The sequence below is a fragment of the Stegodyphus dumicola genome, chromosome 2 (genome assembly GCF_044657685.1).
Source record: "Stegodyphus dumicola isolate Sdum_Otavi_A_Nest chromosome 2, ASM4465768v1".
In the NCBI taxonomy this organism is placed as follows: domain Eukaryota; kingdom Metazoa; phylum Arthropoda; class Arachnida; order Araneae; family Eresidae; genus Stegodyphus; species Stegodyphus dumicola.
The window spans coordinates 216,025,937-216,049,964 of record NC_140769.1 but is presented as its reverse complement, the minus strand read 5'-3'; the positions used below and the strand labels follow the sequence as shown (position 1 = coordinate 216,049,964).

General features: G+C 34.1%; 1 protein-coding gene across 6 annotated transcripts in view; it reads left to right on the top strand.

The window, feature by feature from the left end:
* Nucleotides 1–20,852, top strand: part of LOC118194424 (alpha-crystallin B chain-like) — an 84,801-nt gene extending 63,949 nt beyond the window's left edge. For all 6 annotated transcript variants that reach the window (XM_035365582.2, XM_035365580.2, XM_035365579.2 and 3 more), the window contains one exon: nt 18,914–20,852. In XM_035365582.2, coding sequence (XP_035221473.1) covers nt 18,914–19,111 — 198 coding nt within the window. In that variant the 3' untranslated portion in view covers nt 19,112–20,852. The remainder of the gene's footprint in view (nt 1–18,913) is intronic.
* The last annotated feature ends 3,176 nt before the right edge of the window (nt 20,853–24,028 follow it).

Here is a 24,028-nt window from a genome sequence, read left to right as displayed (position 1 = left end):
CTGCCTCCTGCGAATACTGAACTTTTTATAACTTTATATAAGTGTTAGCAAAAATTTCAAAGTCAAAATTGGCAGTTAAATAAGTATTCTATCGCTGTTCTGCTTATAGCTTTTTATGAATGAATTTATGCTCCTGAGGAAACTTCATGTTGATTACCTTTCTTTACTCGGACCAACTGCAAATGGTTTGATGGTCTTAGAAAGTAAGAATTATGTTTTCTGTGGCGGTGTTTAGCATAACTTTTTGACGTATACGAGGACTGCACTGTACTTCTTTCTGAGCTCTACGTCATTTTGGGCATCAAAGAGTTAAACGGAAATAAATTTATAAATTAACATAACTGTGACCTTTCGTGTCTTAATCACGCTTTCAAAATCGGTTATGCCACAATTGAGGGAAGACGAAACTGTAGAGGTATAAAAACAAATAATTTATTCCAAAGGGCCCAGAGAGCATCGGTGGTACTTCCCTAATCAAAGCCACATCGTAAATTAATATTCTCGGTATACAGAAGAGAAGCGCCTTCTAACGGCTTCACAAATTCAAAAATCGTTTGAGAATTTTCTCAACAATATACTTACGCCGAAAGAATAAGCGACTTTTTCCATTAGTTAGCTGTTTGAATATATGTTTGGAGGATTTACGCAACTATTTAAACGTACGCTTATATGACATGCTAGCTACGAATTTTTTCTTTTTATTTGGAATTTTTTCTTTTTATTTGGAATTTTTTCTTCAATTAGTGTTGCTCGCTACAATGATATTCTATTAAACTGATAGACTGTTAGAACATTTTAGTAAGTCATAATATTTTCAAGTGATTATTCGTTATTACATCTTTCCTGAGCAGGTGTTGGTAAGCAGTTTGTTCAGCCGTTATACACAGTGCATCGATTATCTTCATATAAAATCGAAACTTGAAGAAAATCATATTCTTACTTCACCCTTCAATATGCAATCCATATAAGTCTATATATATAATGTTTGGCACGTTCACATTGCGGCTTGATTCCTTCATAGAACTCATGTATTGGAATTCTGTTTTAAGTTATAAGGTATTTCTCCCGCTTTCCTAGCGTGCCTTCGTAGTGTAGTGGTTCTGCACGCCGGGCCGGTATTCCAGAGGTTCGTGGTTCGATTCCCGGCGAAGGCGTTGCTATTTTTTTCATCTCGTATGCTTCCAAAAAATACCTAATGTCTCTATAAAGTATATGGTTACAGTTTTTTGTATCTCTTCAATATTTAAGTATTAATTCAATATTAATGTAAGACCTTTAAGGAAAGACTCACGTCAGGGAACAGAAAATAGTCTGCAAATGCAAAATATAAATAAGATGGGATTTGAGAACTGCGACACTTTGTTAGAAATAAACTGACGAGAATGAAATTCTGTAATGGCGAGTTATGCTACAAAAGAGATCAGTTAGTTGTACGATTGAGCTCAAGCTTAAAGCGCTGAATTCTTTTCAGAATTCTGTATTTTATACATTATTACCATATTTATAAAATATGGAGTTCTCCATTTCTCCCTCAGAAACAAATTCCTCATTAATTATCTCTCTTCAATGAATAAAGTTCAACAAATGTGTTTACTCCAGATTTCTGTAGACGAAATTTCTGTGACCGTGTTGAATCTTTGCTATCCCAAGCAAGGTGATTACCATTTTGTCTGAGATCATTATCAAAATACCAAATTTCATCTTCAGTTACAATTTATTTGAAAAAAGTCAGAATTGATATCTGCCAATTGAATAAAATCACGACATGCAGAAATTCGATCTTTTATCGCATCTGCAGTCAATGCGTAAAAGACAGCGAATTTTTCGCGTTCAAGATCTTCTATTACTGTTTTGTAAGCAGTGTCTTCCCTAATGTTAAGCTCATCAGCTATCAGTGGAAGAAAGAGGTAAACGGTGTTTCAGGAACATATTTTTTGACGTTCTCATGGTTTGACCACTCCTCGGTTCCTCGTCATCGTATTCATCACAAAACTGAAAATCATTGAATCATATTAAATATATGATATAATATCTTTACGCGATATTTTAAATGTCTACGCTTCATGTCTTTTTATTTCCTTGTACGAAGTAAAAAGGAAGTATTGTAATTGCGAAAAGTTTCAGGCAGCATATTTCAACGAAAATATCCATTTTGACTGCTATCGAATGCAATTTAACGATGTTTTTGCGTGACATCTGTACGTAAGGACACTATAAAGACTCTTTTCCTCCAAAAAAATTATAAAACTGATTTAAAAGGAATTCTGAAGAGAATATTTCGTGGCGTCTGTACGTACGTACGTGCGTACGTACGTAATACGTACGTATCTCGCATTACTCAAAAACGAGTAGCTTCAGAACGGAAATTTTGTATATAGGACTGCTATAACATGTAGATGTACACCTTGTATTTTGGTTGCAATCGGCCGCACCAAATGTATATAAATATATTTATATATATGTCCGCTCTGTTACCCGACTCAGTGATCTCAGTTTCTTTACTCTTATATGTTTGTAAATTGTGCATTGTTTGCTTTAAAAACGATTGAATTATGTTGTTCTTATCTTCCGGGTAAGGGTTTTATGCCTTTAGTAAATCTGCAAGCAATAGTTGTACAATTATCAACAATTTAAAAGCTGCGTAAGTGCGGTTAAGCCTAATGTTTAAATAACACGGTGGACATATTTTTTTTACATTTGAAGCAGCAGAATAGTATATTTGTTGCCAATCTAGAGAGACTAAGCTTCGCAACAACAAAGATATCGCCTTCATTTATTATTGCGAATTAAATCGTGCTTAATCCATTCTGGAATTTATTCGAGGAAATAAGTGTTTAAGATTTACTTCATAATTTTCAATACAGATATTTTGAGTTTTTATGTATTTTTACCTTGTCGCGAAGTAAAAAACTGAATTAATTCAATGAAAAATACTAAATCGTTTGTGAAATTTTTTTTTTTGTTTGTTTGCTTAATTTCTTTTATACGTCATTTTAGATTTATTACAGTATTTGAATAGAATATATGGCAAAGATTAGATAATTCTCAAGATGATATAAATTTTGTGCATTCTGAGTTAAAAAATGAATGAAATTTAATGCTCGTAAGCGAACTTAGGTAAACAAATATAGTGAACCTAGGGTCAGAGTGTTGCTATTGTAAACAAATATAGTGAATTTTAAAGAGTGCATTTATTCTATTGTGGTCTATGTGCTAATGACGAAATAAATTTAATTCAATCCAATAAGTTTAAATAAAATGGAAGAAAAAATGCGTATAATTTAATATTCTGTGCAAGGAAGTCGTTTGGCGTACACATCAGATTATTTTAATTGTTGAAAGAAATAGAATTCAGTTGTATTTCTTCCAGATTAGTAAACGAAAGTTTGGCTTCTGTACAGCAACACATGGAAAACTATTTTCAAATTTTTTTTGCTGCGGCCTTAAAATAGCTTAAACTACTTTCGTAAATATAGCGTGATGTTTTAAGTGACTTTTGGCTTTCATCACTTTTGAAGCATCTCCTTGCTGAAATACGTAAACTTGCGTCCCTGAAAATTTTCTGAAGAAAATTCCTTAACAAAATAGTTAAGATTTCTTTGTTTATTTATGTGACTCTTTTATACAACCAATAATTTCTTTTATGACGATATTATACTATATGTCTGGCAGCACCATTTTATTTAACGCCTAATTTTATTTCACGTACACTTTTGGCAACATGTATAATTTTTATTTGCGTGTAGAACATAATTTATTTGGTTTTCGCTTTAGCTTTAAATGTAATAAAATATATATTGAAAAAACTTAATGTTAGTTGGTAATATTCATGTCCCAAAATAATTCCTTCAACTTCTTAACTTCAACTTAAGATTCAACTTCTTTTTTCCAAAAGATAGTCTTTTTTGAATAAAAATGTAGGGAAAATTTAGTTTTATCTTCGAATAAAAATATGTTAGTTCCATTTGAGAAGTAATAATTAAACAGCTATTCTTCCGAATTAACTTTGCATGTGTCTAGTAACCAGCCACGATTTGGAAGCTTGTTCGTTTACATTTTGAGAATTTAATACAAAATGTGTGATGGTAAATTCTGTATCTTTACGAAAAATCGATAAAATAGAAGAATTTCTTCCACTTTCTATTATGAACATAATGGAAACCGAAATATTGGATCCAATGCAAACGAAATCCAGTATTTCGTTTTTCAAAAAATTACAAGTGCAAATGAAAAGTTATTTTGATTAAAATATCTTTTTTTTTATGAACCTAATTAAGCGGATGTTATATAAATTCCTATCAAGGGAAAAAAGGGGATCAGATTTTAGTTATAATGATCTTTTAAATTACTCCCTTCTAAAAAAGTTGTTCGTTTCGAAAACATTTGATGAACAATGCGCATTTAAGTTATAAGAGGTTTATGTTGTCCTTCTCTCCCGGGAGCAAAAATCAGCTGCGTTTTCTCTGTAATTCGAACCATGGATCTTTCTTGGCGATTGTGCTGCCAATAGCTGAATGTGCTTGGTAGGTGAATGCGCTACCAGTACAATGAAATACATGCATGGAGGAAGGCGCGTATTCGTAGTATTGGTTTACATGACTTCATAAATTTACCATTTTTACTTCATAAATTCTTAAAGCCATTTTTGAACGGAGATTTCACAATTCAGTAGATTTTATATACTTAGGGGGAAGACTGAAGATCGCGCAGCTGCACCACAGGTCCGGGGTTTGATCCCAGGCTGGGCAAGTTTGACTCAGCCTTTCATTCCTTGAATGAGTCGATAAAATGAGTAGCAAGTTCGCTTGAGGACTAAACATCGGGGGGGGGCTGCGACAAGCTGGCCACTTGTCCAAGGCATATGCTGATGCATTCTGGGGCCCAAGGTCAAGAAAGCAGATTTCGAGGCACTGCAGGCCGTCACCCACTAGGGGTGTTGCGCCACTGAGTTTAATTTAGTAAGGAGAAGATAGTTTTACGAAAGTACATATTTAAAAAATAGAGTTATGGAGAGAACAGATTTAAAAAGTATTGCACGTGATTGTTTTTCCGACTGATTAATACAATGCTATTGTTTCTCGCCCTTTCGTTAAGCACTTGAAGTATTTTACATATTCTTGGATTATTTACTAATCGAATAATAATTATTTGCTAAACCGATACTGTGGCATTGTGCTACAGTTTCTCAAATTACAAGGGTGGTAGTCATTCGCTAACAAACTTACACGAAAAAAATATTAAGAAAATTTCATTGCGGAAGAAAGATAATTAAAACAGATGCCAGCTACTACAGTTTGCATCTCAGAAGGTAAATTATGCTGCGATTGGGAAAGGGACAACCAACGATCAACTGACAATCCTTCATTCAACACCTTTCGTGCAATGAACACTGTATATAGTGAAGTATGGGGGGGAAACAATGCTGTAGCTCCTGAAAACTTTGTTTTGCCATGACCCCCCCAAAAAAGTGGCACTTATGAGGGCCCGTTAGGAACAGCATACAAGCAGAGGCTCCTCGATTCTTTTATGGAGTTGTTGTTTTCATATTGGAAAATTTTACTTCAAACAAAAAAAAGGGGGGGAGTCTGTTAAGTTTGGATCATGCTGTCTTCAAGGTAATATATTCCTACCAGACTAATCTGTTAAATTTAACCAAGCATCTCCAAATAATGAAAGAAGCACTTGAAGTATTTTACAACCTGTCGCTGTTAAAAGTATTGCAATCTGGTTTCTCTCCAAGGGCGTCGGAAATAGATCCTGCCTCTTTCGATGTCTCACTCGATGCGGAAGTTTTTTTGCCACGCTTCCGGAAGAGATCTAAAACTGGGTGACGATGATGAGTTCTTTTAATAAACCACTTGTTTATTTTCATTCTCCCCCGCAACATATATTCGCGGGCACTTGAAAGATCCACGACTGCAGTTAGGAACGCTGTGTTTACATAATTTTAATGCATGAAACAGAAGCCTTTAAGGGGACTAAAAATTGCTAATAGCTCTTAAAAAGCGAAGTTATAATGCGAATGTAAACTTCCAAGTGGGTAACACATTTGCTTTTCCCTTCCTGTTCCGGAAAAAAAAATTATATTTTGTTTAGAACTAAATGTTGGTAAAAATACTTTACGTAAGGTACGGATTCTATTTCCGCAGAAGGTGTGAATGTATATAAAACAAGATACGCGACTCCCGTCTGGTTAAATGATAATGAAAATTTAAACGTGAAGATGGTATAGTTTCAGATTTAATTCCTCTGAAGTTACAGATATAATACAGAGCCTCGCGGCTGGAGGAAGTAATGAATTCTTATTGGCTAATTTTAGCTGTGAACAAGAAAAGTATTTCATTCACCTTTACGTACATAAAATAGTAAGGACCATCTACATTAAAAAGTTAAGCCTCTGCATTTCTTCTTTTGATGTTTGGAAAATATTTTGGTGATTTCATAGCATTTATGGTATAGCGGTTCTCGTGAAGTTACGAAAATTCATTGGGATCCTTCACTCAAGTTGAGAAAGACCAATGCCAGACAGTCGAAGTGTGGCATATTTTGATACATTACAGATATAATAATTTCCCTTCACTGCATGAAATTTCGGAAGTTGTAGTTTAAAAACCGGAGTCAGAAGATTTCTACGATCTGCAACAAATTTATCACTACAGCCGCTTTGTTTCAGGATGATCATCGACCAGGGATTTTAAAACTTCTCTCGTATCGTCTGCAATCATAACGAATCAGAGAACTAAAAGTTTAGCAGAAAAAATTTTAAAAATTACGATTAATTCAGTGTAACTCAAAATCTCCTCTGAATGCGCTTGTGATAAGGTTACATAAAAGAAGAAGAGACTGAAGATTTATATGGACAAGGATGTCTCGTGAGAATAAGCTGAAAATTATTATTTTTTTTAACTTACAAACACGTTTTCAATAGTTGTTAAAATAGTCTTTATTAAATTAATTAAATCGTTGGCAATGTTAAAAACGCAAGCTCGAGAGCCACGAATTGCTCTCGCACGTAAAATGTATAGAATTTGATTTTTTGATATAGATAGGTTTTTCTCTGCAGAATTGTATGTAGCCATTTTTTTTTTTTTTTTTTTTTTTTTTTTTTGCGTTCAATAAAATTTTTATGCTGTGTTTTGTTTTGAACCTGATGTCACAAACCAGGTTTGGTATAGCGGTTTCGGCCACTACACCACAGCAGTAAATATTAAAAGTTGGCGGCAGCTTTTAGAGATTGTTCCTGAGAGTAAATTTAGGAACGGACGTTTTCGCCTGTGAACTTGAGTTTTATGTGAACAGTAAAGGCTTTCTTCTCTTCAAGAACGATCTAATTTTGCGTGCAAGGACAGTTCGCGTGGTGAAGCCTCTTCAGTGACAAGTGACAGTGTGTCAGAAGGGAACGCCGGAGGAAGCGTGATCTAGTGCCGCAAAATAGTGACATTTCCCGGAAGAATATCCAAGTAGTGCCAGGAGAGTCAATCGAAGGCGTCTTCAAAATTGGTGAGTACCATTTTTGTGATTTTGGAGAAGTTATGCCAGTTATTCGAGACTAGGCTTATTTTGGATATAGAGCAGGAAAAGGTTGCCTCTTAATTAGCATTTTTTTTTATATACGCTTTGTTTGTAGGCATAGGTATTATCATTAAGTGTTGTAAGGCAATTTGTGTTCAGAATTGTTAGGGAATTATTCAGTTTTGGAGAGATAGACCTGTTGTTGTTTTTGTATTATTGTTTTTCGGGGTAGGTTATTTTTTCTTTAATTTTCCATAATGGGTGAGTTTATGAGGAAATTTACTAAAGCTCTGCTATTGGAGTTAGCGGAGGAGTTTGAAACAAATGTGTCTCAGGCAAATAGAGTAAGAGAAATTAGGCAGGCTATTCTAAATGCCGAGGACTATGAAGAAGAAGCTGCGAAAGAATACGCGGCAAGAATTTGGGCTGCGGCTGAGCAGAGAAAAGCAGAAGAAAAAGCCGAGCAAGAGACAGCAGAACGGGAACGGGAACGTGAACAAGAGAGAGCAGAACGGGAGCGGGAACGGGAGCGAGTTTTTGAATTGGAAAAGTTAAAACTGATGAATGTGGTTCAGACTAATAGCCTAGCTTCCACAGTTTCGACAGTTGAACAATCTAGAGAAAAAAAGGTTAATTTGAAAGATCTAGTACCGCGTTTTGAACCGAGTAATATAGATATTTCATTATTCTTTATGCTATTTGAGAAACAAGCTCAAAAAGAGAACGTTAATGAGATTGATTGGGTCTCGCAATTAATTCCTTTATTACCTTACGATGTGGCCCAGTTAATAGTGAAAGAACCAGCGGATAAAGGGGATGATTATCAGCATGTTAAGAAATTACTCATGCAGAGATTCAAGCTTAGTTCTTGGGCACTAAAAACAAAATTTGAAGAACATTCTAGAAAAAACGGAATGTTATGGGTGGATTTAGTGTATGAATTGAGAGTGTATTTAGAGAGTTGGTTGGATTCAGTAGAAGTTCAAGATTTTGAAAGTCTTAAGGAACTTATGCTCACTGAGCAAATTAAGCGGCGAGTCCCTCTAGAAATAAGAGAGCACTACTTAGACAATTGGGAAGAATTTAAAACAGCTTCCATTTTAGCAGAGAAATGCGACAAGTATGAGGCTTTGCGGAGCGATACGAGGAAGTTAGAACAGAGAGCGGGGTTAAAGAAACCATTTGAGTAAGATAGAGAGCGGTATGTAAATTCTAACTGTAGTTATAATCAGAAAAGTAGTGGTCATCAAAGAATTAAATCAGAGGAGCATAGAAAAGTGGAGGCTCCTAAAAAAAAGCAAGTTTTCAATGAAGCAGGTTTCGAGAAACAGCGGAAAATAAGGTGTTACCAATGTGGAAAGGACGGACATATCCGACCTAACTGTCCTTCGCTGGAAAAGAATAAGGCTAATCTGGTGAATAATCTAGGAACGGAGAGTTTAGGAAAATGTTTTGAGCCGTATTTCAAGAAAGCAGTAATTAATGGGATAGAGAGAGAATATCTAAGAGATACTGGAGCTGGTATAGATCTGTGTAATAGTACTTGGATTGATACTAATGACTTATTAGGGGAAACTGTATGGGTGAAACAGCCTTTGGACACAGAATGTAAATGTTTACCTTTGGCGAAGGTCACCATTGAAGGTGATTTTGGTGTGGTCACCACAAAGGCAGCGGTTACTCCGGTAGAGTTAGATAAAGAGTACTATTTGTTAGGGAATAAAACTGCACAGTTGATTGAGAAATTTAGGGAAGGACCGGTTCTCTTAAATGCTGTGGAGACTCGTAGTCAGGCGCATGCGCGCAGGAGTTTAGAGAGAGAGACTGCAGAAGACTTAGATTCCAGATCGGAAGAAGAGAAAGAGATAGAAATTGAAAGGGTTGATAAAAATGAGCATTCGGAAGAAAGGAGGTTAACCAGTAATATGGAAGAGAACATTAAAATTCCAGACATCAGTTTAGAGGAAAAGGCTATCCTTGCGGATGTTTCGCCAGCAGAATTCTCGGAAGCACAAGCAACAGAAACTCATGATAATGTTCAACACCAAACAAAATATATTATATCGCATACTGAAGGAACACAAGATCTGCAGAATTCGATATTCGAAAAACCCACTTCTATCAAGATGTTTTCTTCTGAGAAATTGCTTCCAAATAACCTTGCTGTAAAAATGATGTTCATTTATAATGCTGAATCAAATGCATATGCTATATGGCGTGCAATGTATAAGGAGACATTACCAGCCATTGGCGAATTTTCTTTGGATGAACTGACAAATCATAAAGTCAGGAAAAAGAAATTGGGACCTCATTCAAATATAGTTGTAAATGTTGAAGAGTGTCCTATCTCAGTGATTGATTATTCGAGATCAGATCTACGGACAGCAGGAACTTTAGCATATGAAGTATATGGAGGAGCCAATCCTTTTTGTTCTGTAAACTGTTGTTTGAAAAATGATTTTTGTAGTATTTTGGAATTATATTTTTGTAGATTCAAATTTGTTTGCATCATATGTTTCATTTTCAAAATTGTTAGAATTAAATGTTTTTTCTTAAGTATTAGCATTGTGTAAAATTTGAAGAAATATGCTTTTTATAAGGCACACATTAGGAGTAGTTTAAATTATTTTTGTTCTATTTGTGTGGTTATGTTATCTAAAAAATAGTGCAGGGTAATGTAACTGGCTTCTCTATTATCACTTAAATGGTTACCACTTGTGTTTTGAAAGCAGTGAAATGTATTTAGAATTTTTCCTTCCATAGTCAAGAAAAATTTCTTTATGAGGGGAGGAGCTGTGATAAGGTTACATAAAAGAAGAAGAGACTGAAGATTTATATGGACAAGGATGTCTCGTGAGAATAAGCTGAAAATTATTTTTTTTTTTAACTTACAAACACGTTTTCAATAGTTGTTAAAATAGTCTTTATTAAATTAATTAAATCGTTGGCAATGTTAAAAACGCAAGCTCGAGAGCCACGAATTGCTCTCGCACATAAAATGTATAGAATTTGATTTTTTGATATAGATAGGTTTTTCTCTGCAGAATTGTATGTAGCCATTTTTTTTTTTTTTTTTTTTTTTTTTTTTTTTTTGCGTTCAATAAAATTTTTATGCTGTGTTTTGTTTTGAACCTGATGTCACAAACCAGGTTTTGTATAGCGGTTTCGGGAACTACACCACACCCTGAATGAAGTTGTTCTCAGAGTAAAATTCTGCGCAGTTTTTAAATTTAATGTTTAAATTTAGGCATTTTTCCGGTACATTTAAAAGCCAGACGAAGGCTCGCTGTTATTTATTAATAAATACTAAGCTTCCTACGGAAAGTTAGTTTTAAATAATTTAATTTTTTATGAATAAAAACACTTAAAAAAATTGGGAGCGTAATCTCTACATATAATAAAAGAAAGAGTCTGTCTCTGTGTGTGTGTCTTTCGTTTGCGCTACGCGTAAGCTAATAGATCCACGGCTACGAAATTTGGTACATAGGTGCATCTAGACAAGAGCCAGTGCACCTCGAAGCGATTTTTTCGAAATTCGAATTAGATTTTTTTTTTATTTTATGTTTTGTGACGAAATCGCGTCATTTTGAGACATAATGGGCTATAGGAAAGCGAGATTTTACTCTACACACTCCATTTTCACATCGTCATGAATTTCCTGTTTCAATAAATCGATTAAATACGAATTTATTTAACAAAGGGAGCTTAACACCTTTTCAATGGGATATTTTCTAAAAAGTTTTATTTTTTAAAATGTACAGTTTATTTTTCTTTGATTTTTGGACACGTTAAACTTTCACCCTTGCGACTGCTTTTACAAAAAGAATTTGGAAAAATGATAATATTTTGTATTTTTAAAAAAATTTTTAAATGAAGCTTCCGAGTACACTTCTCACATCTCACATCTTTAAAAATGTGATTTTGGCAACAATTTTCCCATCTTACTGTTGTTGATAGATTTTTGATGAAATCGCATCATTTTAAATAGTTTCATTCTTTTAGAAATTAGAAATATGGGTTTGGCAACAATTTTTTATCGTATTTCTTATGTCACTGTTTTTATGAGATTGGCATATTTCATTGTCATATATATATATATATATATATGTACATTTATATATATATGTATATATATATATAATACATTTTAACAAACATGTAAATAAGCAAATTTAAAGTTAAAATAATTAAAAAATGTGCAAACATATGAAAGATTTAATTTTCGAACTAATCTACAAAATCATTTAAATTCAGATAGCATAAGTAAATCAAGTGCAAAACCAAACAATGAAAATTTTGGACAGGAAAATTTAAAAAAAAACTGTGAATTTAAATGTTTTTGCTAATTAATTCACTAAAATTAATTAAAATTGAACTATTGTATTAAACTATATAAATTAATTAAACTAAATTATTTAGAGAGCGAGTTTAAAATTAGAATTAATTAAAAAGAAAACAAAACTATTAGAATTTGAAAGTTGTATTTAAAATTTATAAATATCCCTTAATATTACATTATTAAGGGATATAGCTTATTTCATTGTCATTTTTTTCTCTTGAAAATATAAGATAAAATATCATTCATTATACTTTGCTTTTCAGAATTTTTTGTTTTTTGTATTCTTTATATTATTTATTGCTCATTTCACTGTTTTTAAGATATTGAAAAGTTTTGAGTGATTTTTTTAGGAAACAAAGTTTTTAACCTCCTTTATACTATTTGAGTTCTTAAGATTTTGCAAAGGGAAGTTGGTTAATTTATTTATTAGGATAATTAATATTTGTATTAAGGGGTATTGCTTATTTCATTGTAATTTTGTTATACATAATAACTTTTTTTTTATGAAGTTGTTCTGCAGAGTAAAATTCTACGCAGTTTTTAAATTGAACGTTTGGTGTTCCCTTCAGCCATTTTTCCGGTACATTTAAAATCCAGCCGAAGGTTGGTAGCGAAGCTGCTAGTCAAATGTAAGCAGACGAGAAATTAAGCTTTCCTTATTTGTGAAATTTCTCAGAATGCAACAGTATAGTAGTCCCTTAAGGCCTGTCTCCACGAGGAAACGTATCTTCGACTAAGTTATTTTCTTAAAACATATCGCTGGTGCATCATATGCATGCCTGCGGCGCTGCGGGTCTTGCACCAGTATTCGTCATCACTGCACATGACGTGGATGAATTGTTGCCGGAGGCATTTCGCGACTGCCAATGATCCTGTGTTTAGAAATCATGTGTCCGAAAGCACTGGATACTACTTTCAGCGTTTAGCTCATTAACATATCGCGCGAATCGTTTGAAGTTTTTGTTATTATGGGTCAAGGCTCGTTTCTATGACAACAGACATCTGCAGACTAACTTCCGAGAGCTTTTCTTATGATAGACAGACTGTATGTCTCTTCTTGTAGACGGAGTTTTAGATTTAGAAAAATATTCTACCAAGTTTAGTTAATATTAACAAATAATACTAACCAGTGAGGTTAAAAAAAATATGTCACTGTATAGCTTGCAATAGCAAATTACTTATTTCAAGGTGAAAAAATGTTCCTTTATAAAGAAATCAATCGGAAATTATGATCCAAAATAAATACCGCATCATAAATTTTGTTAAACAAATAGTAAATACTCCAAAAGTTCTCGGACACGTGATTTTCATACGTGGTTTCACTGGCTGTATGTTGCATTCTATGTTATCGAATACATTTCCAGCGACAATGTATCCCGTCGTGGTCAATATTCACGTCTCCGGGAGTAGGCGCCTTAGACATGTATCTGACGAGCCGGCGATATGTGTCCCTGTGAAGACGAACTGAAGCAGGCGCCGCATACATCCAGAGATTCATTTTATATTCACAATAATTTAAGTAAGGTTTCTTACATTTTGTTTACTTTACAATTTACTCAGGTAGATCTATACTTGAAATATATTGGTATCTAACAGGCATTAAATAAAATTCCATAGTTTCAGAGAACAAACACCAAAATTCAAAAACCATTTATTTGAAGTACTTTTAGTTGGTATGAATTTTGGATGTAAGCAGTTTGAGCTGAATTATTTTGACCAGACTAACAAAATACAAAAAATTCAAGAATGGCGCGAATGTAACGCAGACTGTAGGAGTTCATATTGGAATTCAGATCCTACTCTAAACCAGTCAAATATTTTATCCTGTGCTTTCAAAGTACTTTATATATTTCCTTTTTTAACTGGCAAATCTAACACATATGTCTAGAGAAAAGTTTGACAATTAAAGTAGTTTTGCTAGGAAAACAAATTTTCATAGCTTTTTGTTGCTATGAAAACAAGAATTATCTGAAAAAGGCTATATACACAGTGCAAAATGAACGACGTATATCGTTACTGTAAGTCGAGATGTTTCTATTTTTAAGCCATGCTAATATTCTCTCAAGCAATATGGTATATACTGCGTGAACTCTTTATTCATATGTGAAATCAAACAGCTTGTCTTCCTGTTTCATTGTTATATCCTAGCTTTCTTTGCTACATCACATTCTTTTTCCTTTTCTCGTTCCTCTAGTTTTCTTGAATCATTGCATCAAAAGGAATGAAATCTGATAAAATCCTATTATATATATTGTTCTTTTCTTTCCTATTTCAATTTTAAACTCGTGAAACCCAGAAAAATTTTAACAAGATCTAAAACTGTCATTTTTCCGTTGGAAGAAGTAGGAAGTGCGTACAATATGAGTTTCTTCTAGACGTGATCCAGCCTTCGTCTTTTAATTCCTTTCTGCGTAATGTTCCATATCTGAACCAAACTAGAAAATGGTCTTCACCTTAGAGCTGTGAAATATTTGTGGTATTTTCGTATATGTCAAGCCGAAAATGGCTCAGAAGAGATGTTTCCAAAAGACTTGCATCAGTAGTACTAAAACAGATCTGTATTCTGTCAGCCTCGCTACGGAGTTATAAAATACACGAGCTCGGTTCTTGCATTTCAGATGACCAATCTTTCACTGGTTTCTACAAGCTCCTCACTTTTCGTGGTATGTCTGAGAGATGACATTTTAATCCGCCTCCCTGGAAGTGGTGTCGCAGTTGGAGCGATGGAGCTGAGTTAACTTCATAGAAGAATTTATTATTATTACTACTTATCATATTTTGATAGTAGACATAAAACTTGAGTTTTTCGTCAGAAACAGAAGAATTTACGTAATTTTAATCCCTTTAGTGGCTACATTTAAGCCAGTACATTAACTCCAAGAGATAAAAAAAAAAATTTGCTTTATGTTGCTGTTTATATGTAGCTATGCTAAACAAAGTATGCTCTGCCACAGCTGAATTTAGTCGCACTAATTGTGAGTTAGTAGAAATCATCTCTCTCTTAGCGTCGAGAAGCAAAATGTAGGCCAAAGACTTAAAATGGAATCTCTTTTTTCTGTTTTTAGTTTGCCATTCTATCGATTGCTTGTAGGGCAAAGACCTTTATCGACTCAAAATTAATTCTTAACTGCTGTCTCGACGTAACATGTCACGCATTTTTCCCTCAAGTCCATTATTTAAACAGAATTGATGTATACATAACGAAGCTTGAATAAAATAGGTTGACGTGATAGATTTGACCTGTTAAGAAAGTAATAAACAAATCATGGCAACAACATGTAGTCATGGTAACAACAAAGTTAATATTTAAACGTAACATTAATAAATAATACGAATAGCATGATTTTTTTTATTTCGCAACTGCATATATCTTATCATTTACTCATACATTTATTATAACACTTTATTTATTCAGAAGTAGTAGCACTTATAATTATGTTTTTAAAGAAATTTTCTTTTGCGTTAACAACAACTGTATGTTTATCACAAAAAATAGATTTTTGGCCTCTCTTTGTCACTGGACATAAAAAATTCAGCCAAAACTAAAAACCCTTGTATAGACCGAATTTAAAGTCGCCCTAGAACACGGTTATGTATCCCCCAAAATGGTAATATTTGGTAGTCTAACTTAGCTAGACTTATCAAACCTGCAGGACTATTCAAAAAATAGGGAAAAGAGTACAGTAGAAAGGAAGAACTATAGATTCTGGCTTTTGGGCATGCGCATCGGCAAGCACTTTCGCAACAGCGTGAAAAATATTCTTCTGGTTATCTGTTGTGATGTCATTCTCAGGACGGAGTTTTTCTGTTCACTTGCGATTCTTCATTTCTGCTATATGCTGAAGAATACGATTTTTCATTTCTGTTATATATTTACCAGTTCAAAACATAGACTGCGTATTCTAATATCCTTAAGCTAAACATTACTACGCTATTCTATTAGTCTTAAGCTAAACATTATTATATATTCTACCAGTCTTAAGCTAAACATTAGTACGCTATTCTACTAAACTTAAGCTAAGCTTTACTACGTATAAAGCTAAACTTTACTATGTATTACTACGTACGTTTACTACGTATACGCTAAACTCTACTAGCCTTAAGCTAAACATTACTGCTTTCACTGAACATTCTAAAACTTATATTCTAAAACTTATTCTAAAACATTATGGCTCTCTTCACATCTCTGTCAATGGAAAGCCTGTCCAAGAATGGAAACAACTGTTTGATCGTTCAAAAAATGTTGTATCAGTTCTACTGACAGAATTGAAGATGATGTTATCTACGAGGGAAACGACAATAATATTAATGAAGAAATGACGGAGGATGACATACAGTGGGCTTGCCTGCTATTCAGTATTTGCTCAAAACGAATCGAATACGGCTGTTGAGAAATTTGATCAATGTATAGTAAGATAAAATAAAATTTAAAAAAAAAATGTTTGTTAATTCCATATAATATTATTCATGCTATCTTCTTAATTGTAAATATCGACTTATTTTTGACTTGTACTTAAGTCGACACTAAACTTACGTAGCAAAATATGTGCTAAAAATTCTCGAATTATACATAAAAGGTATGGCTGATACGGTAAGACTTCAAGTTGCAGGGGAAAGCATTGCGGTCAAAAAACTTCGTGGAGAAAACAAAACAAGGTGAAAAATATCGTCGAAAAAAAAAGAAATCAAGGAGAAAACATCGCAGCTCTAAAACATCGTTGTCGAAAATAAAGTGGTACAAAAACATTGCAGTTTTAAAACATCGTCGTAAAAATATCGTGGTAAAAAATAAAGTACCTACAAATCATTGCATGGCGATAACATTGCAGACAGGCCCTTTTTTGTTTTTCAAACTTTAAAAGTTGTAAACCTCTTGCAGTTACTCATCTTCCCTTTTCTAATATTTAAGATTATATTTTTCATGAAAAACTGCCAATACAACTTCAAAAAGAGATTAACTAAATAATGACTTTTAATATTTAAGTACAGAAATTTAAAATTCTATTAACGGCTATTTGAAGGATTAATTTTTCTACTCATTTTCAGTTTTTAAATGCTTACGTTTCTTTCTTTCTTTTTAGCAAAAAACAATTAATCCAAAATATAAAATATACAGGTAAAAATATTCCTCATTCTTTCTTGCGCCACGAATCATGACGCGGTACACATTTATAGCTTTTAAAGCCTAAATAACACATATGAACGATGTTATCGTCATGTAATGATTTGTGGGTGCTGTATTTTTTACCATGATATTTTTACGCCGTTGTTTTAAAACTGCGATGCTTTTGAACTGCCTTATTTTTGATTGCGATGTTTTATACCGCTATGTCTTATATTTGCGATGTTTTCTTCTGCCTTCTTTTTCACCCACGATGTTTGGTAGTACGATGTTTTCATCTTGCATTGTTTTCTGCCCGACGTTTTTGTCCACGATGTTCTCGATGAACACCAGATTTTGGAATCATTCATTTCATTTGAAACAATTCCAGAAATAATGCGCTCAGTAAAAGTATTAATATTGATATAATATTAGCGAAATTATGCGAGAATCAAGAACTTGTGTATTAAAAAGAGAAATTTATGAGATAGACAATTACAACAAAAATCTTTTAAAGACTTAAAAGAATAGATAGTAAACAGATATAGCATATAGTTAGTCCTACATGGCTGTATTCAAACTGTAGAAGGCTCACCAGTGGCCGAGCGCGAAGTCGCTGAAGACTGGCAGCTCGAATTGGGTTCAATTCCAGTAGAGCGGGCTGGCTGCATGGGCGTTTTCATAGTTTTATCTATGTGTAATGCAGATACGAGCAAGTTTCCCTTAGAAAGTCCTCCACGAAGGTATCTTTCTCCTGAGGCACATAGCCCCCAGATAGCCTTCCTTGCGTGTTTCGCCGTAATCAAATAAACCGAAACAAACCAAGCCATTCTAGAATTATTAATGTCGAAATCAGAATTATTGATACTGAGCTACAGAAAATGTACAGAAATTTCTGTACATTTCCAAAGTGTGATGTGGATTTTGTACAGGGGAATTTGACATCATTTAGCCTGTTTCTTTAAAAACAGTTACTGGAACTTGTCATACTCAAAGTATTTCTTCAGGATTGACTTTAAACCCATTTGACCGTGAGTGATGGTTTCAGCAAGAGAAAGCAGTCGCACAGATGATTAGGATTTCCATGTCTATCCGTGGAGACTATTTTCAGGGTCTTTGATATTGTTTTGCGGAGACATAATTGGCTATCTAGTCGACTGATTGAACCGTACCTAACTGTTTCCTTTGAGCTACTTCAAAGACAAAATATACGAAGTAGATGAAAATATATACTTTCCCCATGTTGGATTAACTGATTGAATTCAGGAATATATACAACAAATTCCTCAAGCGATGCATGATTTATCATCCAATGACACCTTTTCCGTATGGATGGTTATAATGTATTCAACAGCAATGTGACCATGTGCTGTATGGTATATTCAAATCATGGTGCTATCGTAGCAAAATACAATGATGTTGTAATGTGTGTATGAGAGAAATATATAGGTTACCTTTTATTGCCTTTCTGTTTCTTTCAAGAAGTTCTATGTTATTTTTGATTCAGCGTAAATTATTATAAAACATGTCAGGCGTCATTGTGTCGATTATTTTTTCTTTTTCAATATAAAGTGATATCTGATATAATATGGAAATTTTGATGTAAGGTAGGAATTACCAGATCATAGGAGCCAGCTAATATGCATAGCAAAACTGTACTGATTAATTGACTCGATGCAGGATTATCACAAACTGTCATTTTGGAAGAAGAGTGCGGTATTAGGAGGCGTATATAAAAGTCTGTATGCTTGTATGTAGTTATGTAGAAATCGCTTTCCCCTAAGGATACAGAACTTCATTTTTATTCTTCTGTCATATAATTTACATATGATGGAAGCATCTCGGCATTCGTAACGATCACTGATTAACATAAGATTTTTAATTATTTTTTGAAATCATTTGTATTATGATATTATTCCTGTTTCAAATGTAGCGTTAATTGCAAATTTTCAATATTGCAGGTGACAGCTAAACATGAGGAAAAGACTCCCAATAAGACCATATATCGTGAATACAATCGAGAGTTCCTTCTACCGGCTGGAACGAATCCAGAGCTCATCAAGTCTTCTTTATCCAAGGATGGAGTTTTGACTATTGAGGCTCCCTTGCCAGCCATCGCATCTTTCCGAGAGCGCACCATACCTATCGACAAGATCTAGATCTTCGTTACGCAGCTTTTGAAGTGATTTGAGACAACTGTAGTTCTCGCATGTTATTCGTATTGCTATCTGCAAATCCTCAAGATCCTTCTTGTAGATGACTAGTCCACCGAATCTCAGCTCTTGGATACATTTCAGTACTTTGATGTACGTACACTAGACATTGTGATTGCATTTCAGCTTCACTATATACCAAATATTTCCCAACCTACCCAGCACTAGAGAATCGTTATATCTGGGTAGTATTTCTTGATTTTCTTACAACCAATGAAACACATTGGCCGATGAAATAAGTGTTATTGTATTGTTCGGGTGGAAACTGAAAAACTTAAAGCTATTTAGATTTTATTTAATTTCAGCTTATAAAACGGTAGCTCAGAGAATGTCAACAGCATTTTAATAATTTCTTCGTAAAACAACACTTGTTATATGATTCACTCTTCGATTCAATAATATACTTGAAAAGACATATCCTTCCATATTGAAGAATTTTAAAATTTAGAATAATTAATCAAACTTAAATTCTTCTTAAGAAGTTGTTTAATGTGTAGTTAATAGATGTGGTTAGATTTTGTGAATTCGTATTGGTAGAAATTATACTATCACATTTTGTACAATAAATCTGCGTTATAAAATGCAAAATACAATCAAAATTTTTACCAACAAGTGGTTTATATAAAATTCTGTAACTTATAATCAAAGCTCCCATTTGTATGAATATTTCTGTAATTCTTTCTTTTCAATCCATCTTCTTCAACTTGGGCGGATTTTAGTTGCTAAATGAATTTGCTGAATTGCTTTAGGTATCAGATTTAATTTTGAATTTCATAATTCTGAAAACAGCTCTTGACAATTTCAAGAATACTAATTCAGATAATGCTGATGACAGTTTTTCTATGGCTGTTTCACTTCTTACGTAAATTTTTCCACAAAATTTTAATTTTTTATTTTCACAGTAAATTTTTGTGATAATAGAATGTATAAGTCATACATATTTTTGGACAAATTTATATTCATGTTTTAAACGTAAATTTCGTCCAAATGCTTTCTTTGCATCCCAATGAATTTTCTTTGGTGATTTGCTATGCATCTAAATTTTGAATAATTCATTTTAACTTTTTAATGCCTTTTACTATCGCATAACCGGTTTTAAGATTTAAATCTTGCAGCTATTTTATTGAATTTTCTATTTTTATATAAATTTTGTTTTATAAAACAAACTTTTCTAAAATATCTGATTTCATTTGTTTCGTGGCAGCGTTTATGAATAATATAATCTACATTTCAAATTAAATGCGGCAGAAAAAGATGTACTAATGCATTTGTGCTAGTATTCCATTTTATATAGTTCCTTTTAGGAAGTTTCAAAGACAGTATAGAGTAGTTTGTTTTTTAAGTTACATTTGTGCATCAAAACTCCCCGCAATTACATTTTAAGTTTATTTGATAATTTATTACTGCTTTACTTATCATTGAGAGAATATTTCATGATTTTCATCATTGTGTTACGAGTGCTTGTAGTTATCATATGAAAATGGTTTGCCAACATTCCCATTGAAGAACATAATTACGCATGCGTAGAGTCTTTCATCTTCGACAAGAACGCTGTATGCGTGCGTTTTGATGTAATAGATGTAATATATACTTTGAGAGAATGCATTAGTATGTAAAGAAATATCTATCTATATATATTTCAGATTATATTTAAAAGTGGAAAAATAAATTTCTATGTATATTATTATTCTAGTGTCTGTATTTTTTGTGCTTTGCATTACTTAACTTTTAATAAGAAATCAACAAGCATCAAATATTTAACCCTTCCAAAGCGGAATTACTTTTATCAGTTAGCATTAAAGCCCTGACAGTTACAATTAAAGATCAGTACAACTAGAAGACGTTGTTGCCACATGACAATGCATATTTTTTTTTTATCTTCGAAACTATAAAGTACTTTGTTTATCACCTTAAGAAAATGAATAGTTTAAAAAATACTCTATATGAATTTCTTAATAACATTAATGAAGGAAAATTGTATGATGATACTTCATATTGATAAACCTAACAGAGCTTTGATTCTTGACTTAAAAAATACGAAGTATGAATTTCCGTAGAAAAATTAAAAAACTTGAAAGCGGCGCTACATGGAATTCCTTACGTTCTGGAAGCTTTCTGGCGTATCACGTATCCTTCCGGCAGTTACAGATATTCGAGCGACGAGGTCTTCAACTGAAGGAAGTCTGTAACACTCTGTTGCAGAAACCATGTAGCAAACGTCCTCCGGAGTGGATAATCCTCAGGCTCTAATAATTGGACGCGATGAAGATGGTATGCGCTCAATTTATTTGCTGCGAGTATCCTTCAGGCAATGGATTGAGATAAACCCACTTGTTGGGCAATCGCTCGAATACTCTTACTTAGATTGTCTTCTACCAGACGTAAGACCGCCTCCTTATTGCCAAGTGTCCTAGTCGTTCGCTGTCGATTCATTGTAGCTATCGTTAAACAGCCAGTCTCACGTAACCTTCTGTTCACACTTGCGGAGGTCATGTGAGCACGCCTGTTCGGGTAACGTTCCTGTTACAACCGCCGAGCGGCGTTTGCCCATTACAATCCACAGCTCCATACACGATCAGCATGTCGACCAGATCATCGTTTGAATACGTGTTCATCCTACTACCTCAGAAATTGCCTGTTCACCTCTGTTAGATACCAGGCGTTCCCGTCCTCCGTAACCTACCTACCTACCTCGGGAAATGACGACTTCTAGCAAGAAGCAAGCGGAGCTCAGTGGTGAAAAGCAGTGCAGTTTTTCTTCTACGGACTTCCAGCAAGGTGACTGTTCACGTAACCTTTCAATAAAATGTTTTCTGTCCCATTAATGTGTTGCTGTTTCTGGTTTTTTTTCTCTGCTTCTTTGCACCACAGCTCGCAACTACGGCATTTGCGACCCTGCATGCCTATATAATTCCGAGTCGTCTCTGTAACCCATACACACCCTGCAAGTTTGTCGGTCTGGTAGCGAATCACCCTGTATATCAAGTAATACTTACTTGGCAAGTATTGTTACTACACCTTACTTTCGCAATAGAACTAAAGCGAAATTTATTTAAAGTCATTAAAATTGACAGTGATATTACAAATTTCAAAGCAACATTTACAAGATCCTTATAGTTAACAACTAAAAATGATTATTTTGGATTAATTGAATTCCAAAAAGGATTACTTTGGATTAATTGAATTCCAAAAATGAGATTTTAAGGAAACAAGTGGATGAATTAAAAATTTGGAAGAAGTACAAAATGTTTCCTAATGCTTTTAAAAGAAAAGTTAAATTACTAGAATTATTGAGTCACCAGATTCTCACAATGGAGCCCTAATTATACTGTTACGTTTTTCTCTGACACCAGTTGTTACGTTATTTTCTTCCTTCACGTTCGTACGGGGTTCGTGTGGATAACGACGACACTTTATGAAGTATCGAAACACACTTTATTGGCCAGTATTAATCAGTACAGCTCCAAAATCTCGTTTACAGTCGTCGAACTGTTATAAACACGCTGACACGATCAGCGACACAGCTTTCAGGTTATCAAGCTATCACAGTGGAGACAGCTTCACTGCAAAGTATTAGAATACAGCTCCTGACTCTGCTTGGTCGTCCTCGAAACTCCACGTACTCTCGAGACTCTCCACGCTACAACTCGCGACGCACAGAGCACAGCTGCTGACTCTTCGGTTCAGTCGTTCCCGGAGCTTAACACGCTCTCTCGACGATGCAGTAACCGCGATACATTAACTGACTCTTCGATGCACTCGACGACCCACTCGGCACTCGCTGGCCGGCTGTCAACTCGATCGTCTCCGCACGGACTAACTAGATGAGGCGGACCAACAGGGTTTTATATAGCTTTCGGCATGTGTTCGAGAACATTCTGGGCTAAACCGGTAAGAATTCGTTCCAGAAGGTTCACCATCCGTCCATGGCACATCGCCAATTTTGTCGCCAAATGGGCGATTTCTCGCCAAATGTCGCAACCTTGCCCTTTTTGCTACTTTATGGCAACCCTAAAACTACTTTGCGGGGAAGCTATCTTACCGCGCCTGTACATTTCGTAACAATACAATTTAGTTGTTTAAAATGGATGTATTGTGAGACTTAGTTTACTACATTTCACATCTCATTGTATTAGTCAAATAGACCATTGTAAGGTTAGTCCAAAAAAACTGTTCATTGTAGGTAAGATATCTTACAAATTATTATTTACTATATATTACATATTATTAGAAGTAGTTCACTAAATTCTTAAAATTGATACCTAATAATTAGACAGTCAATCGAAATTAAATTTCTCCATGGTAAAACATGCAGAACTGACCCGTCAATATTCCAAAAATTTGGACCAGCGGCCGAGCGGTAAAGTCGCTGAACACTGGTAGTTCGGTCCGAGGTTCGAATCCCGCGAACGGGTTGGCTGCATGGGCGTTTTCGTGGTTTTCCCCATGTGTAACGTGTATACGAGCCAGTTTCCCTTAGAAAGTCCTCCACGAAGGCATCCCTCCCCTTAGGCAGATAGCCCTAGTGTGCTTTGCCATAATTAAATACACACTACACCACACCAAAAATTTGGAAATAATAAAAAATACAAAGAATTGCTCCTGTGTCAACAGTCGAAAGCTTCGAAGGCGTACCAATCACAGTAAAGCAAAGACGTTAAATTTTGATGGTATTCGATCTAAATATACAGGCAAGAAACGTTTTGATAATTTTTGACAAACGATTTGATAAAAGTATAATATCAGAATAATATTGAATAAAATTGTTAACAAAATACAGCAAAAGGTTTTTTAATAACTCAAATTTTTGATAACTCAACTGAACATGCCTTATTATTAAGTTATTAGTATTTATTACTAGTA